Source organism: Phocoena phocoena, chromosome 6 (genome assembly GCF_963924675.1).
Source record: "Phocoena phocoena chromosome 6, mPhoPho1.1, whole genome shotgun sequence".
Taxonomy (NCBI): domain Eukaryota; kingdom Metazoa; phylum Chordata; class Mammalia; order Artiodactyla; family Phocoenidae; genus Phocoena; species Phocoena phocoena.
In genome coordinates, this window is record NC_089224.1 from 1,881,458 (window position 1) to 1,899,360 (window position 17,903).

Below are 17,903 nucleotides of genomic sequence, written 5' to 3' on the forward strand. Positions count from 1 at the left end.
AAATATGAAAGCAGCATTAGGTTTTTGAAATATAAGAATAATAATCAACAAAGAGTAAAAAAGAAGAAGAATGAGAGGTGGGATATACAGGGAAAGCACTGGGTCTAAAGTCAGAACATTTTTATTCTGGTCTGCCAATCATTAAGCCAATGGTGTTATATAAATATTGAGTCATCAGTTCTTATATGTAATGTACAAATAAGAACACTTGCCTTGCCTGATACAGCCTTGTTGATAACTTCAAATTAAACAAAGAACGCAAAGGTGCTGTTTAAACTGCAAAGGAGCTATACGGCAAGCAAGAAGTATAGAGCCTCCCTCACCTCAGAAAACCAGGTTTGCAAAAAACCCTTACACACTGTCTTAGTGGGCACGTGGATATGTTTACTAGATTTAAATGTGATTTCAGGTCTCTTAAATAGTATATTATGGATGAAAATTAACAGAGTGTTAGGACACAGTATTAGTTAGACTATTTGTACGTAAGGTTGAGCAGTATTTTTAGACCTGCTGCACAATCTTTTTATCTTCAAAGATAAGAAAAGAGCAGAAGAGACTTTAAGGTATCTCCTATAGAGTGGTACACCAGGGAAAGACAGACTACCAAATACGTAACACATGATTCCATTTGGAAAACTACAATTATATGTAAAGATAGGAAAAGCACAAGAAGAGGGCGTGGGAGATATTTCATTTTGTTATAGACATTAAATATTTAACAATAATTTGTAGGCAATGAGATCATAAATGATGTTTTAACTTTTTGTCAGAGATGTTCTTATTGGCTAACTCGATTATATTGAGTGTAGGTTTATTATTTAATGATAAAAACTTCCCACTTGAATTCCTTCAATGTTCAAGAAGGGAGTCTAGCAGTTAGGAACACAGGGGTTGGTTTTTGAAGCCTGTGAGTCTGTTTCTGTTTTATAAATAAGTTCATTTGTAACTTTTTTTTTTTTTTTTTTTTAGATTCAGCATGTAAGTGATGTCATGTGATATTTGTCTCTCTCTCTCTGTCTGGCTTACTTCACTTCGTATGGTAATCTCTAGGACTGTCCATGTTGCTGCAAATGGCATTATTTCATTCTTTTATTGGCTGAGTAATATTCCACTGTATATATGTACCACACCTTCAAAAACAAACTTATGGCTACCAAAAGGGAAACATTGGGGGGAGGGATAAATTAGGAGTTTGGGATTAACAGATACACACTAATATATATAAAATGGATAATCAGGGCTTCCCTGGTGGCGCAGTGGTTGAGGGTCCGCCTGCCGATGCAGGGGACACGGGTTCGTGCCCCGGTCCGGGAAGATCCCACGTGCCGTGGAGCGGCTGGGCCCGTGAGCCGTGGCCGCTGAGCCTGTGCTCCGCAATGGGAGAGGACACAACAGTGAGAGGCCCGCATACCGCAAAAAAAAAAAAAAAAAAAAAAAAGATAATCAACAAGCATGTACTGTATAGCACAGGGAACTATACTCAATATTCTGTAATAATCTACATGGGGAAAGAATCTAAAAAAGAATGGATACATGTATATGTATAACTGACTCACTTTGCTGTACACCTGAAAGTAACACAACATTGTATATCAACTATACTCCAATATAAACTAAAAAATTAAATTAAAAAAAAGAACACGGGGACTGGAATCAGACCGGGCTGGGTCTGAATCTGGGCACCATCGCTCACTAAGTATGTGATCTACGAACAGAAATTGACCTCTCTAAACCTCGTAGCAATAGTACCAACCTGGCTTGTGTGTATTTTTGATTGTTTAATTCCTTGGAGTTCAGTAGTATAAATTAACACGATTTGGGGGACATACTGGAAACTCAATGGGTGCTGACTAGTGGATTGAGGTACTAATAGTATTGAACTACTTCTGTTCTTTACTTGACTTCCTTGCACTGATTCAGCTTCACTGGGCTGAACCATTCTTATCGTGATCTGAAAAGGGTATGTAGGAGGTATCTTTTTCTTTTGCCCTTTCCTTTAAATTACAGTTTGCTGGGTTTAAAACTTTCGAATCCTAAATTGTTTCCTCTGAATTCTGGAAAGACTGATCAAATGCCTTCTAACATTGAATTTTGTGGAAAAGGATTCTGATCCCAGTTTGATTATTTCCCTTGTAAGCAAACTTGAATACGTTGTCTCTTAAGTGTTGATTTTTTCATTAATATTCCCCAATACGGATGGTCCCTTTTCATCACATCACAAGAATGTGATTCTTTCACTGCCTGAATTTTTTCTACTTTTTCTTTTGTTATTGTTTTTCTTCCATTGTTCTCCTCTCTCCCAGCTGTATACGCATTAAATGTAATGTCCTAAATTATGTCTCCATATTTTATTGTTTCTTCCATAATTTATCGCCAAGTCTTTTTTCCATTTATTCTGAAAGACCCTGGACAGAATTATCAAGTAGCAATAATTTCCTTACAATCCTCCTTAGGTGGCATCAGTCACATGAAATTCTTCTATGATCTTTTACACTATGAAACATATTCTTTCTGGTAACTTCAGTGACTTTCTTGATTTACTTATAGAACAGTAATAACCCATTGCCTTTTATTTATCCAGACAGAATGTTACTTCAAATTTCCTCATTATATCTTATCAAATGCTAACTTCCCCAAAACAGCACCAAAAACCCTCCGAGGATGAAGCACACCTTGATGATCTTAACAGCATCTCAGAGTCGAGGGGGAACGGCAGGATATTTATGAGGGTTGGGGGGTTTGGTTTAAGTGTATCTTTTGATGAGGGGGTGTGGGCCTGACTGGGAATGACCAAGTTTGTGACGTAACCGTTTAGGATGGGAGGACACGTGGAAACAAGGATTCCATGGTGACTGTTAATTTTCTGTTGCTGCTATAACAAATTACCACAAGGTAGTGGCTTAAAACAAATGTACTCTCTTAGAGTTCTGGAGGTCAGGAATCTGAAAACAGTTTTACCAGGCGGAAGTGGGGCTGTCAGCAGGGCTGGCTCCCCCTGGAGGCTGTGGGAAGGATGGCCTCTTCAGCTTTTCGAGCTGCCAGCAGTCGCCCACGTCCCTGGACCATGTGTCCTTCCTTTATCTTCACAGCCAGTACTGTGACATCTTGCTTTCGGCTTCCTGTCACCTTCTTGTCCTGTAGTCAAATCTCCCTCTGCCCACCTCTCATAAGGGCAGGTGGGATTATATTTACAGCCTCCCAGGTTAATCCAGGATAATCTCTCCATCTCAAAATCCTTCACTTAATCACACCTGCAAAGTCCCCTTTGGCAGGTGAGGTAACATTCGCAGATTCCAGGGTTTAGGATTCGAATGTCTTGAGCCTTCGAGAGTAAGCAGTCATTTGATGCCATCGATTTTACTCTAATGAGGTTAAGTTTCGTAGTCTTCTACTACATATTACTAAGATAAAGTTTACAGTACCTGTTATTAAGATAAAGTTATCATCAATTTCATCTTCCTACACAACTGTTTCCTCAAAACATACAGTCACGTGAGTGAAGATGCTCTTGGATGGTAATCATAAGAGGCTGTGTGGGTGAATCCAGGTTCCTCCATGCTTTTCTTAAACTCCTTGACATCCATCTACTAAGCTGTAAAGATTTTACAGCAACTAATTTAGTAATTGGTCCGTAGTCATAAACGCTTCTGCATCAACCTGAAAATATGACTCAGCCTATCTTAATATCAGTAGCTGTGGCAGACATCAGATCATTAAGCTTTATTTTGATTATATGATAGATACATATTTACTTTGCAAGTGTAACCCAGGTGTAAGCTGCAGTCATCCTGTCCTTTACGACTCAAATTAAGTTCACAAAACTTCTCCTCCCGGTTACTCTTCCTCCCTAAAGATTCTTATCTGAGGCCAGAGGAACACAGGGAATAAAGATCAATGGTTCTCTCACTCACTGTAAGCGATGTTTCCATTTCTTTTTGTTCATGTATGCTGTCCCTTCTCAGTGGCTGGGGACCCATCACAGGACAACCCTAATTCCTTCCCTCCCGCAAAATACCATCAAGAGAAAGCCATCCCCACCAACACCGTGCCTGGCCCCCTGCCACGTCCCATGCCAGCCGCACTCCCCGTGGCCGGCAGCAGGCTGGCAGAACCCCGGGGGCTGCCACTCTGTGTGCCCAAAAGCCCCACCACGAGGGAGGGGTGGGGATGTGCAGGCAGCAGTTCAGACACTCAGAGGGACTGGCCAGGGACACACGAGCTGGACAGCTGGCCTCCTGCCCGCTCGAGGACACGGTCTGGGTGTCCTGGATCTGGGGCTGGAGCTGCACGTGCCAACTGCCCTGCCAGGTGCCGGGCCAGGGTGTCTACTCTGCCTGGCGCCGTTCTCGTCCATAGCGTTCACCAAAAGAGACAGAAAACAACGGGGGTTCATGATAACAGGGGGGATCTATACTGGGGTTCTACTGAAGTTAAATATTAGACATTCTGTTCTTAAATGCACTTTGGTGACCCAGCTAATGGGAATCTATTTTTGGCTGTCTTTCTCTAATTTCCTCAATCCCTCCTTCACACACACACACACACACACACACACACACACACACACACACACGCCCCTTTCTTTTTCTCTTAGAAGTGGTATAAGAAGAAGAACTTATGCTTTTAGAGTTTTGGTTTTACCCACAAGATCCTTTGCAAATAGAGGTATTTTTCAGTTGCAAAGATGAATAAAGGGCCTCAATCGTACATGTTACTTTACATCAGTTTCAGCTCTAAGGGAAAAGGCTCCAGCCAGGGTGTTAGATCTGGATTTGAGTGTCAGCTTCACGACACACGACCCGCATGGCTTCAGACAACTTAGCCTCAGAATCTCCTCATCTGTGAAATGAGCTGAGTATCACCAGCTTCACAAGACCGCTGAGGTGATTACCCAGGAAATGCAGGTGAAAATGCCCAGAGCACAGCCTGCTTGTGTGAATAATGAATTTTTAAGCTGCTGGATGACAGCAGATGTCTCTGAGTCCACGTATTTTTCTATTTAGTATTTTATAAACATTCTTAGAGCCCACTTTCTACCTAAGGTGCTGCCCTAAATGCTTTGGAAAGCAAGAGAAGAAGTGTCCCTGCCCTTCAGAAATTGAAAATTTAGAGGAAAAGGCAAATGCAAAAAATGCAAGGCCGTGGTCAACAGAGGTGCAAAGTAAACCATAGGTAATACTCGATAAAACCTGGGAAGACCCCACATAACAGGTGGAATTTGAGTTGAGTCCAGAGTTTGGCTGGAATGAGAGTAATTCTGCCTCACTATCCATTCGTGTTACTTGTCATACCATACCTCTTCCCAAACTGTTTCCTGGAAATCCAAATATTCTTCCTTTATTCACGAGAACAGTCCAATCTCTAAATTTGCACAACCACTCCCATTCAGGTCCGTTTTCCACAAAACAAAGGACGCCCAGTTAATGAGAGTTACTACTCTTGGAAACCTGGTAGAACTAGGAATGGATATTTTCTGCCGTGCTCCTGGCACTCGAGTAGGATGTCCTGCAGCTCTGGCACCAGGAAGAGGGTAGACAATTCCTGGGGCGGCAGGTGGTGGGGGTGGTGTCAGGAAGGACTCCCTGCACAGAGGGCCCTGGAGCCATCAGTTAAATCCTGAACAGATGTTCACGGTGGAGTCGGAGGATGCGAGTGTGTGTGGAGATGGGCACGGGTGGAGAAGAATCCAAACAGAAGGACAAGGCCAGAGGCACTGAGGGCTGGGGTGTGGGTTGTGTGTCGTGTATAGGAGCCAAGAGGTTCAGGGCGAGAAAGTAAGACACGAACCCATGCAGACGGTCAGGGACCAGTCCTGAAGAGCACTGTCCACACTGTTAAAGTATCCGATTGAGCCCCACGGTCATCTGTTCTCAGTCATGGGAACGAGTTGCCGCAAACACTGAAAATACTCCCATCAAGACCAACGAGCCAAAGCTCGAACATCTTTTTCTATTCTATACACTCACGTTTTGCCCAATATATGATATCCTCACCCCGACCTATGACCATATACTCTGTTGAGTGGACGACACTGCAGTGTCCTCAAGGCTAGCACACTGGGATGTGTTTGTAAACCTAGGTGCTCCCGGGGATGTTTCTTTCATGTGGAAATCAAACACCCCGTGGGCCAGAGCAGAAAACAGAGAAGCACTGCTCTGGGCAGGAAGGACTTAGGTAGAGAAGGACACAGGACGTGTCTGATCTTGGGAAGGACCATTCTGGCTGAGGGAACAGCTCATTGGGTGCGCCGAGGGAAGGGGTAAAGGGGGCAGTAGCAGAGGTTAAGACAAGGGGGCCCTGTGGAAGGTATTGTGGGGAGAGGACGGACGGGACTGGACTGAAGGACAGACTCGTGGAAGATGAGAGAGGGTGGGTTAACACACTGGTTACTCAACCCCTAGGGCTGGTCATGCTGAAGCCACTGAAACCATTCAGGAAGCTCTTGTCAGACAGAAGTCAAAGGAGAGTGAGGTTCAGGGCGTTTGCAGATCCAGGGGCCAGTGCCCCAAAGGTGAGTATGTGCTCTATGGAAACGGAGGCCCAGGACTTCTGTAGGATTTCCTCACAGGGCTCCAAAAACCCTCAGTTCACTAGAAATCTAAGAATCTCCGTTACACCGAAACAAAGCTGAATTATTCGCTGAAACCCACATGCTCGCAGGTGCCCAGTCAGTCCAGCTGATATTTCAAAGTCCAAACTCTTTAGGTTCTCAGGTGGTCGGGATGAGGGTGACTTAAAAGCCAGATGAGAGAAAGGACTACAATGTAGGTGTTGAATAAGAAGCAACATGGGTTATGGACGCCGGGCCCCTGGGTCCCTATGAATGAGTGAAATACGCATTCTCCATGTACCTACGGATATGAGATGATGAACATGTTTTTATCAACTTCATGAGCTGTCTATAAGTGCCTTTTCCAGTCTGTATTCAGTTCCAGACAATAACTGTGAAATTCTTCTGTCAGTTAAAGAACTCCGTTCATTATTTGCTCAGGGGGTAGATTCTGGAACCAAGTTTAAATCTTCAAATCACTCATGATCTCCTGCACAGTGAGTTCATGACGCAGTTTATTCTGTCATTTAAAACGGGAGTGTTTTTTATGCCTCTGTCAAAAAGGGAGTGTTTTTCATGCCTCTGTCAAAACCTTAATTCGCAAATGACTAGAAGCCAAGATTATATTTTGATCACCTTGTGGTGAGAGTTCAAATGGAAATGACAGGCACTGGAACTTACTTTCCCTGCGACAAGTGATACTATTTCTAAATCTGATCATTTTCAAGGTAAGAAAATAATTTTACCATATACACATTATTTTCATGTCACGTTGGAAAGTGTCCACTTTTTCAAAATTTCCATTCTGCTCTAAGATGTGAACAAATTAGGAACACGTACATTAAAAAGGACTTTGCTTTAAAAGGTATACACGCTGAGAAATACCTGACACGACAGTCTCTTACTCTTTCAGAAGGTTAGACTAACGTGACTGGGTTAACTTAAAATACACCTCAAAAATTAGTAGGTTAAATTACACTCCGTCAACAAGCAAAACTGCATTCATCAAGAAAACACAGTCTGCTTCAGTTCAGGTGTGCACTATACCTGCTAGAGGTTCTGAATTAGCCATGCCTACAACCTCTATCACTTCTTTTGGTTTCTTTCTTTACGTGGCTGTAGAGTGGAACTCCAATCAGATTATTTCACTCTCTTGCTTAAAAAAACACTCGATGTCCCTTGGTAATCACGTGACAGCTCACCTCTATCTTTGCTTCCCACCCGAGTCACTGTCAAGCCAGACGTGCCCCATGAACCAGGCCCGTCTCCCACCCCACACCCTCTTCTCCAGGACAATTCTCATTTGTCTGATCTGTTTGTCTCTCTTCAGTTTTCCCGATACAAACAATAAATATGATCAGTATAATGACTTCAAGAATCTGCTTAATTCATGTACATTCTGTATTTGTAAAAAAAACAAACAAAAAGAAAGTTTATCATAGTAATTATATATAAAGCCAGGTAATTTGGCCAAAAATCTCATTAATGAATTCTTTTTAAAGCAATCAGTTAACTTCAGTGACATCACCAGTGAATGAGAACATTTTAAAAAGATGTCTCACTGCGTAGAAAATCACGCATAGTTTTGAGGTACCCTCTGCAGACAAGGGACATAAAATACAACTAGAAGGATAAGGAATGAAGCCACAGAACAACTACTTGTACGGCAGCAAATCATAAAACAATACTGTACTTGACATAGGCAAAGCCCCAACTTTAAGAACTGCATCAACAAATGAACTTATCTGCGAAATAAAACCCGACTCACAGACACAGAGAACAGACACAATGTGGTTGCCGAGGGGGAGGCAAGGTGGGGGAGGGATGGACTCGGGGTTTGGGATTAGCAGACGCAAGCTAGTACATACAGGATGGATAAACAACAAGGTCCTACTGTAGAGCACAGGGAACTCTATTCAATATCCTGAGATGAATCATAATGGAAAAGGATATAAAAAAGAATGCATATATATGTATAACTGAGTCACTTTGCTGTACAGCAGAAATCAACACAACATTGTAAATCAATGGTATTTCAATAATTAAAAAAAAAAAAAAGAGGGGCTTCCCTGGTGGCGCAGTGGTTGGGGGTCCACCTGCCGATGCGGGGGACACGGGTTCGTGTCCCGGTCCGGGAGGATCCCACATGCCGCGGAGCGGCTGGGCCCGTGAGCCATGGCCGCTGGGCCTGCTTGTCTGGAACCTGTGCTCCGCAGCGGGAGAGGCCACAACAGTGAGAGGCCCACGTACCGCGAAAAACAAAAAAAGAAGACCTGTATCAAATAGAAAAATGTACGATACTAATGAAAAATAAAAGGTCAGTGAGTGGCAGGGAAGTTTAAGAAGCTCTCAGTGTAGACTGACGTCATCAGGGAGCCTGGTGTTGGGTGTAAGGATGCATAGAATGTGGCCGAGCACAAATATTGGAAAACGGTCCAAAGAAAATAGAGGAATACATACCTACAGGTATATTGTAATCACTTGAAAAAAGTTTTATTGGCCAAAGCAATTAATCAATCAATTAATTTTTTCAAATAATTGTTTAATTCAGGGGACAAAGTTAAAACTGGTAACTGAACTGTTTCCATAGCTTAACTGGTCAGTTCAGTCAAAATGGCCCCTGACGGATGGTGATTGTCAGGGACGATGTTGGTCAGAGGTACAAACTCCCGGTTGTGAGGTGAACAAGTCCTGGGATGTCACGTACAGCACGGTGACTCCAGTTTTCTTTTTTTTTTTTTTTAAATTTAATTTAATTTATGTTTTGATACAGCACGTTCTCATTAGGTATCCATTTTATACATATTAGTGTATATATGTCAATCCCAATCTCCCAATTCATCACATCCAGTTTTCAACACTGTCTTGTATATAGGAAAGCTGCTAGGAGCGTAGGTCTCAAACGTCCTCATCAGAAAAAAGGGACGTGCAAGGTGAGGCATGTGTTAACTCACCTTACCGTGGGGATCACTTCACAGTGTACACGTGGATCAGGTCACATTGTGCACCTTAAATGTTCCATGTCAATTATACCCCAATGAAACTGGAAAAATATGACCATTAAAAGACAAAGTCAGCATCCCAATGAGAAAATAAGTAAAAGGAACACTAAGTACGTGTCTTACACGGAATAATGCTGCTCACTTGAGCTTAACTGAAGGATAATTGACATAAAATGAATACAATGATTTAATACGCTATATAAATGGGCATGAATGATAAGTACTACAAAACTATTTCCTGAATTACTAAACATTCACGATGCTTTCTTAAAAAAAAAGTTTTAGTGTATTCGTTTAAGGCCAATTGATAAGGAGATAATTTTAAGTGACAAAGGATATTGGAACTGTAGTAAAGAAATAAATGAATAATAATGTTTGCACTACACTGTAAAAATACATTGTACTAGTACTCTGTATAAGGATTTAAAAAACTGTGAAGAAAAAAACTGTGGACTCTTATTTCACATACAAATTGTGTCTGATAAATCACTATAGACAGTTCTCACTTTAAGTATAACTTTCAGAGCTTTTTTTTCTTTTTTCTACCTTTTATTTGTTTATTTTGTGCAAAAGATAAATAGTTTCATTTTGTAGCACATACTCCAGTAGAAAACTGGGGGACCCTAGCCCGGCCAGGAATGAAATGTTCTGTTTTGTGATGGACATTTCCACACTCAGTGCTGAAATTGCCTAGGTAACTTACACTTATTGAACAATATATCCCATTGTTTTCAAATACATTTTCTCTTTTATACTTTACAACAGTCCTTTGGTTGAGAGCACACAGCAAGACTAAGGTCACCAGGTATTGAATGGTACTGCCCCTCCAGACTTGTCCAAACAAGCCTTCTAACTCCTGAAACAGGGAACTAAAGTATCTCTTTCCCATGCCTCAAAAAACCTTTAATATTTCCAATGAAAAAAAAAAAAACAGAAAAAGCTACACAGACAAAAAGGATTTAGTAAAAGGCAGTGACAAAGAGCAGAAAAGAAATTTTACATTTAAAGGCATGGCTCTTCTTTCAAAAGTTTAAATCTTAAATTTCCCTAGGGTTATAAGATTCAAAACAAAATGACTGAGGTGAGGAGAACTCAATCAGGAAATTTATTTTAGAATCTGATCTCTGAACCTAATTTAGTAAATATAAGAAGAATCATAGTCTGTTTTCCTAATAGAATCTCAGCCAATGGGACTGGCTAGTGAATAAGGGAGATAAAATTCATGATGTCTCCTAATAAATAGCTTCTAGAATCACGGGTTGACTCAAGAGAACTTAGTTTCTGGATCATTGCCAAGAAGCTTGAAATATTAGAAGCAAATTGGACATTGGTTCGTAAACTCAGGCAGGGGCATCAGAAGATGCACACTGTGTTCATATTTTAATTACATATGTCTGTCCGTCTAGGATTTAAGAAGAATGTTTCACTAACTTGGTTGTACTTCTACGTACGAAAATATGTCCATATTACAACTACTCTATGGTTTCCAGTCTACTTCAAACAGGCAGCTTCCTGTTTATTAACATCAGTCAAGTGGAATACAAATGGAATTGAATTCTTAGTTTTAACTCAAGTGAACAGTTTTCTTAATCCCCCAAAAATCCTTTCATAAATATTTTGGCATCGGTATATGCATATTTCTTGGACTAGAAGTTTGGTCCGGTCTTTTGCTCATCAATTAATTAATTTTCTGCTGTTAGACGATGGGCCCTGGAAAACTTCACCTTCTGCAAAAGAGCTCGGTGAACCTGCCCGCTGAAGGCCTGGAGACCTGTTTTCTACAGGAAGACATTTTTCCAAATGTTTCTGGGCAAACTCACGACAAACAGGGGAGAGCTCCCCTTCTTAATACACTTTGGTGGTCTGAGTGTCATCCTACAGGGTCCAGTCCTGCTGGCTCTGTCTCAAATAAGTGACTCAAAGCCTCACCTATGTCTTCTGCCATTTTATTATTAGCACGAGGGAGAACTTAAACAGAATTATCAGGAGTTCACGTCTTCCTCTGTAGCTGCAGAGGCTTTGCCAAAAATCTCTGCCCCGTCTTCATCATGAATCCCTAATCCAAATTCAAATGTTTCAATTTCCTCTAATATGATTTCAGGGCCCCTGAATTGTTAAAAATAAAAAAGCTGTGGTGGTTAACTGCCACTTATAACTCATTTAAATGGGATGAATCCCCACAATTCATCTCTTTTCAGTTTCTATAAAATAGTCTCCAATTCCTAAGAAAATGCTTACTGTTTACTAAGAAGACATGTATTTATTTGATTCTTACACTCTTCTACTATTAGTTCTAGTTTCTCCGTTTCCTAGATGAACAATGCCAGTGCAGGAGAAGCCAATAGACTATAAAGAACACAATTAAGTCTCTGCAATTGACATACAATTAACACATTTGTTTAATGGACCCGTGTGTATGTCTTTGAGTAATTCAAACACATAGAATGTACTTTTGTTTTTATTTATCTAAAAAAATGTTGAAACCTTTGGTGTGCATTACCGCAATCCCTTTCTCTCTGACTCTCCCCACCAGGTGCAAGGAACCATCTTCCCAGCTCCCAGTTTCAACCCCATGATGGACGCCCAAATGCTGGGGGAAGCACTCCAGGGATTTGGTAAGCCTGGCGATTTCTAGCACCTTTCTTGGTCATTTTTTTCCTGTGCTTTACCTTGTCTTAAGACTGTAACATGGGTGTAAACAGCTGATGTCTAACAGAAAGCAAACACAGATGCAAACAAAAAGCTGGTCAAAAAAGTAGAACAAGAAAAATAATAGAAAAGATCAACAGAATTGCCTCTTGCAATTGCAGATCTGACCTTGACATGTTTTTGCCTTAGAAGCTTAAATGCCTAACAACTAAATGAAATTCCAAACCAAAGAAGTAATCTGGGATAAACATCCTTTTTTCGCCCTTGTTTGTTTTCTAGCCTGTTTCCTTTGAGACTTCCACATCCAGCCAAATCAGACTTCCTGCTGCTCCCCCAGGGGATCTGCTTTTCCACATCCCAGCAAATTGGCCCAGTAATCCCCCTGCCTGGAAGGCTATATTCTTCTCCCACCTACTTGGAATTCAAATTCTCTTCCGTCAGGAATCCCTTCAATCGAGCCTTCCTCTTTGAACCCTTCTTTGCCCTCCAAACTCATCAGTCGTCCCAAGCCCAGCACCTGCTTCTGCAAGGTCCTGCCTCTGACCCCACCTCCACCAGGCCTGTCCCCTCCCCCCACCCCACCCCCCGTCACCTGCTGACTGGCCTCTGAGCTCCCAGGGCGGGAGGCTGGGTCAGGTGCTTGTAAGTGCATGTCCAGTGAATGAACTAGAGTTTAGGAAAGAAATGTAGAGAGAAGTGGGAAACTGTTGAGTTCTTTTAAAAAAGATTTAATCTTTAAGATATGACATGGAGCTGTTAAACATCCAACCTGTCCTAAGGAGACTTCTGGTGAGCACGGAGATGAACTCTGACAACAGAAAGGAAACGTTTGCATGAAACATAAAAAGCCTTTCATGAGAAAGCAAGCTCTCAGCTTTGAAGACAAGGTCATCTTCACACGAGCTATACTGTGTGTGTGTGTGTCCACTAGCAGGACCCTGGAGGAAAACAATAAAGGACTTTGAATGTGCTCTAAAGGCAACATTAAGAGTCTGCAATGCTTATGCCTTTAAAAATATTAATCATCGCTAGAAAAATCTGGAGACAGGGCAACGAACAGTTATGGATTAACTGTTTCTTCAGGAGAATAATTTTTGCTTTAAAACTATAAATCAGAGCAATCTATTCACTGAAAATTTTTCTTTGTGCCAGTTTCAATTTTCCTGTCATCGCAATTTTAGGGTCAGAATTTGGATTCATTTTGACCCTTGTAGGTTTTTGCTCATCAGTGTTTCAGCTGAAGAATTTCAGGAGGTTTGGGGTTTGACGGCACACCTCTGCTCTAGTGCGACAGAGCAAGGACACAGCTCAAGATGCTGTGAAAGTCTATCCATCCTGATGCCCCGGCAGAGGGCAATCGAAAACGACAATTGCAAATGTTTTCCTCGGCTACTGTGGGTTTTTTCCAGCTTTGCTGGAAATACAGCAAATACAGATGAGAGATACAGATGACCTATAACATTGTGTAAGTTTAAAGTGTAGCATGTGATGATTTCAAAGACGTATATTTTGCTAAATGGTCAACACAATAAGGTTAGTTTACACATCCTTCTTCTCACAGAATTACCATTTTTGTCATTATTGTTATGGTGAGAACATGTACCCTCTATTCTCTTAGCCACTTTCGAGTATGCAATACAGTATTGTTAACTGTAGTCACCATGACGGATGTTAGATCCCCAGAACTTACTCCTCTTATAACTAAGTCTGTACGCTTTGACTGTCATCTCCCCCTTTCCTCCATCCCCCAGCCCCTGGCTGTTTCTATGAATTCAGCTATTGTGGATTCCATGTATGTGAGATCATACAGTATCTGCATTTCTCTGTCTTATTTCACTTAGCGGAAGCCTTCAAGATTCATCCATGTGGTCACAAATGGCGGGATTTCCTTCTTTTTGTGGCTGAGTAATATTCCATGGTGTGTGTATCATATTTTCTTTATTCACTCCTTTGGCGATGGGACACCTAAGTGGTTTCCATGTCTCAGCGATTGTGAATAATGCTGTAATGAGCATGGGGGTGGAGATAACTCTGCAAGATAGCAATTTCATTTCCCGTGGATAAATACCCAGGAGTGGAACTACTGGATCATATGGTAGCTCTAGTTTTAATTTTTTGAGGAACCTCCATAATGTTTTCCATAGTGGTTGCACCAATCTACATGCCCACCAACAGTGCAAGAGGGTTCCCCTTTCTCCACATCCCTGCCAACACTTTTTATCTCTTGTCTTTCAGATGATGGCCGTTCTGACAGGTGTGAGGTGGCACCTCACTGTGGTTTTGATTTGCATTTCCCTGATGATTAGTGATGTTGAGCAGCTTTTCGTGTACTTCTTGGCCATTTGTACACCTTCTTGGGGAAAATGTCTATTCAGGTCCTTTGCCCATGTTTTTCAATCAGGTTATTATTATTATTTTTTACCATTGAGTTGTATGAGCTCCTGATACATTGCAGCTATCAACTCCTTATCAGGTATATGATTTGCAAATATTTTCTCCCATTCTGTAGGTTGCCTTTTCACTTTGTTGACTGTTTCTCTTGCTCTGCAGAAGCTTTTGAGTTTAATGTAGTCTCACTTGTTGGTTTTTGACTTGGCTACTGTGTTTTACATAGAAAAATCAGAAAGCAAAGATATTCTCTGACGCAAATGGAAATGAGTAGTTTTAACAAAAATTGTCTTAAGTTGTATAACAGTTCACCAAGGAGAAGCAGTACCTCTCAGGTAACAACGTCTAACAGTGCAGTCCACTTGCCAAGTCTTAACTGCGATAAGCTACTTCCCTACCCACACACTCTTAGAACAACTGTGTTTATTTTGTCTCAGTTAACATATATAATTTCCAGATCATGCCTATGAGATCCTGGGCAAGGGGAACTATTTTTAACCTATATGCCTAACTCATGGTAAAGCTGCATACAGGACAAAATGAATCTTTGTGAAACACTGGGTGCTATTTAGACTAGATGTCCTCACCTGCCCCAGGCCTTACTGACCACCAATATGATGTGAGCTGTAGGGTGTGTGTAGACCTTCTTTACAGAAGTGGAGGGAGTTTCCCTCTATTCCTAGCGGCTGAGTTTTCCTATATTTCCCCTAGAAGCAGTCGTTCAGCATTTACTAATTCACGCTCACGGTGACTTTGTAGAAAGCTTTCACTAATAACAAGAATCAACTGTACATCATAAAAACCTATAAGACTGCTATGGTTCATCATGTCAGATTTTTCTGTTAAACCGTCGGATAGGAATTATCTAGAAATTCCTGCCCCTAATATAATAGGACAAGAAAGAGAAATAGATACGATGATTCTAAAAAACAAATCAAAATCCTCTGAAATTGCAGAGGACATTATTAATATATCTCAAAATCCAAGGTAATCAAGCAAAAGCATTATTAAAAATTATGAGAGTTCAATAATTTTTCTGGATACAAAGTCAACATAAAATGTGACATCATTTACTTCATTAAGCAATTATGTGTGAAGAAACAAAGCAAAAATAATACAGCTTGAAATATCAATAGAAATGCAAATACGAATAATTTCAATGAAGTCAAGTTTCTTGTTATTTGTAAAAACTCTACAAATCTTTACTAAGTCTTTTAGAAAAGAAAAACACATAATTAATCCAACAGATTCATCACGTTAGTGACAGAAATATAATTTCTCTAAATTTACAGTTTACAGTTATTTTTACAGTTTATTTTTACAGTTTATTTTTAGTTTACAGTTATTTTAACTGAAATTTTAATAATATTTTTGAGATCCATATGATATTACTCTGAAATATCTCTAGAAGGATAAATGAGCCAGAGTTGCTATGAACTTTGAAAAATGGCGAGTAATTCAGAGAGGTAGGTTGTGGATAATCCCAACAGAACAACAACGAAAACCAGAAGGCTACAAAAATTACAGAAGTGTGACGATAGCAAAATCAACAATGGATCCAATTGAAAAACCTTCTATTTATTATTAAAAATATGTTCATCTGGACCACCCATCACGCAGTCAGCAGATCCCTTCCGAACCACCTCATGTCCCTTCGCTCCAGCGCTGAACCTGGGGACCCGGGCACCTGATGCTCTGTGCCTTTCTCTACAGGCTGCCTTTGCTCCCAAACCCGAAATCCCAGGCTCTGGAGCTGATCCTCTGCCTCCCTCCCTCCATTCTGCAGCTACCGGACCATTTCTCTCACCTGCATAAATACCTCGCTCCCCCTTTGGGTTCTCCCAGGCACGGTCGTCTGTGTATATCCAGTCCCGCGCCCTCACTCACTGGACGTCTTCACACGCAGCTCATCACTCTCCCATGATCCGAACACATCCAGGATGGCTTTAACTTCCAAAAAGATGATCTGCTTGACATCCTAGCACTTCAACTCATTCTTCTCCTCACCTCCATCATTTGTCAAAGGGAAAGTATACCACCCAGAATTCAACAGGCAAGGAAGCCTTTTATGAAAGAGGAGAGAGACTGAACTCAGCTCCTCTGAAACAAAAGGCAGGCGAGGTCTGAGCCCTGGGATGTTCTAGAGGTCACAGGGGCGGGGGCCTTGGTCAACACAATGAGGACTTCTGAGGCTGCTCATTGGTACTCAGGGTCCTGCCTGCCACAGAGGCTGGGAGACGGTGGCTCTATCTTTCCTGGCGATTGTATTTCAAAGGGATGCATCCCAAGTCCTTGAGAAAGGCATTTCTGGGCATTGAAACTGGCACGTGGTTGGGACAAGATTTATGTCTTGAGGGGAAAAGAAAGAATTTACAACTGCAAGTTTTCTGAAGTAAATGCTCTCAGAAAAGAAGAAAGAAGGAAGGAAGGAAGGAAAGAAGAAAGAAAAGAAAGAAGGAAGGAAGGAAGGAAAGAAAGAAAAAGAAAGAAAGGAGGAAGGAAAGAGGTTAAAGGCTTCTAATCAGGAGAAGTTTGTCTGAATTTTGGTCAAGCTGAGGGGATGCTAACACCTCCTTGGTTACTCTACCACCACTAACGTTGCAGCTAAATTTCCCTGAAGCAGCTGTGCATTCAGGCGTTTTTTCAGGTTCATGGGTTGGTGCAGGAGGAAGTGGGGCCTCAGAGCCCAGGAGCAGAGCCTCTGTTAAGGGGAGGGGCCGCCCACCCCTGGGCAGGGGCATGGTCCCCCCCTCACAGCCCCTTCCCCAGGACTCTTCCTTCTGTTGGGGTCTGGACTGAGCTATGAGCCAGATGCACCCCTGGGCTGAGCAGCTAGGGTTTGTCAAGTGGACTCAACTGGAGCTCTGTTTTCCCCTGACACTCCAAGGACAAAGTTAATGGCAGGAGCTGAGCTCTGCTGAAGAGGTGAGATGACCATGACTATCACATCTCCTGAGGTCAGGGAAACCTCTCCAAGCGCACATGCACAGAGAGGCTCCTCAGGGGGTCAAAAAGGGAGGGGGCACTACCCCATAATATGTGTTGTCAGACCTCCCGTCAGCCTCAGCGCTGGAATCCATCTCGGCAAAAAGATGTGCACACATACCGGGAGGGCCCTGAGACAGGTCAGATGTGGGAGAAGAAGGGAGATAATTGGCCAGAGGAGAACAGAGACCTGGAAGAACTGTCCCATATAAGTGATTTAAATCCACTCTCCTCATTCAGGACTCCTGCACTCTTCTCTGGGTGTGTATCTGTGCTTTGCTTCTGCTCTAAATAAACCACTTCTTTTTTCTCTTTGCACATACTGTGCT

At 41.8% G+C, this 17,903-nt stretch overlaps 1 protein-coding gene across 1 annotated transcript in view; it reads left to right on the forward strand.

Annotated features, from left to right (window-relative positions):
* ANXA10 (annexin A10) overlaps positions 1-17,903 on the forward strand; it is a 66,131-nt gene that overhangs the window by 15,422 nt on the left and 32,806 nt on the right. The window contains exon 2 of the mRNA XM_065879422.1: positions 12,086-12,167. Within this exon, the coding sequence (XP_065735494.1) occupies positions 12,086-12,167 (82 nt within the window). The remainder of the gene's footprint in view (positions 1-12,085; positions 12,168-17,903) is intronic.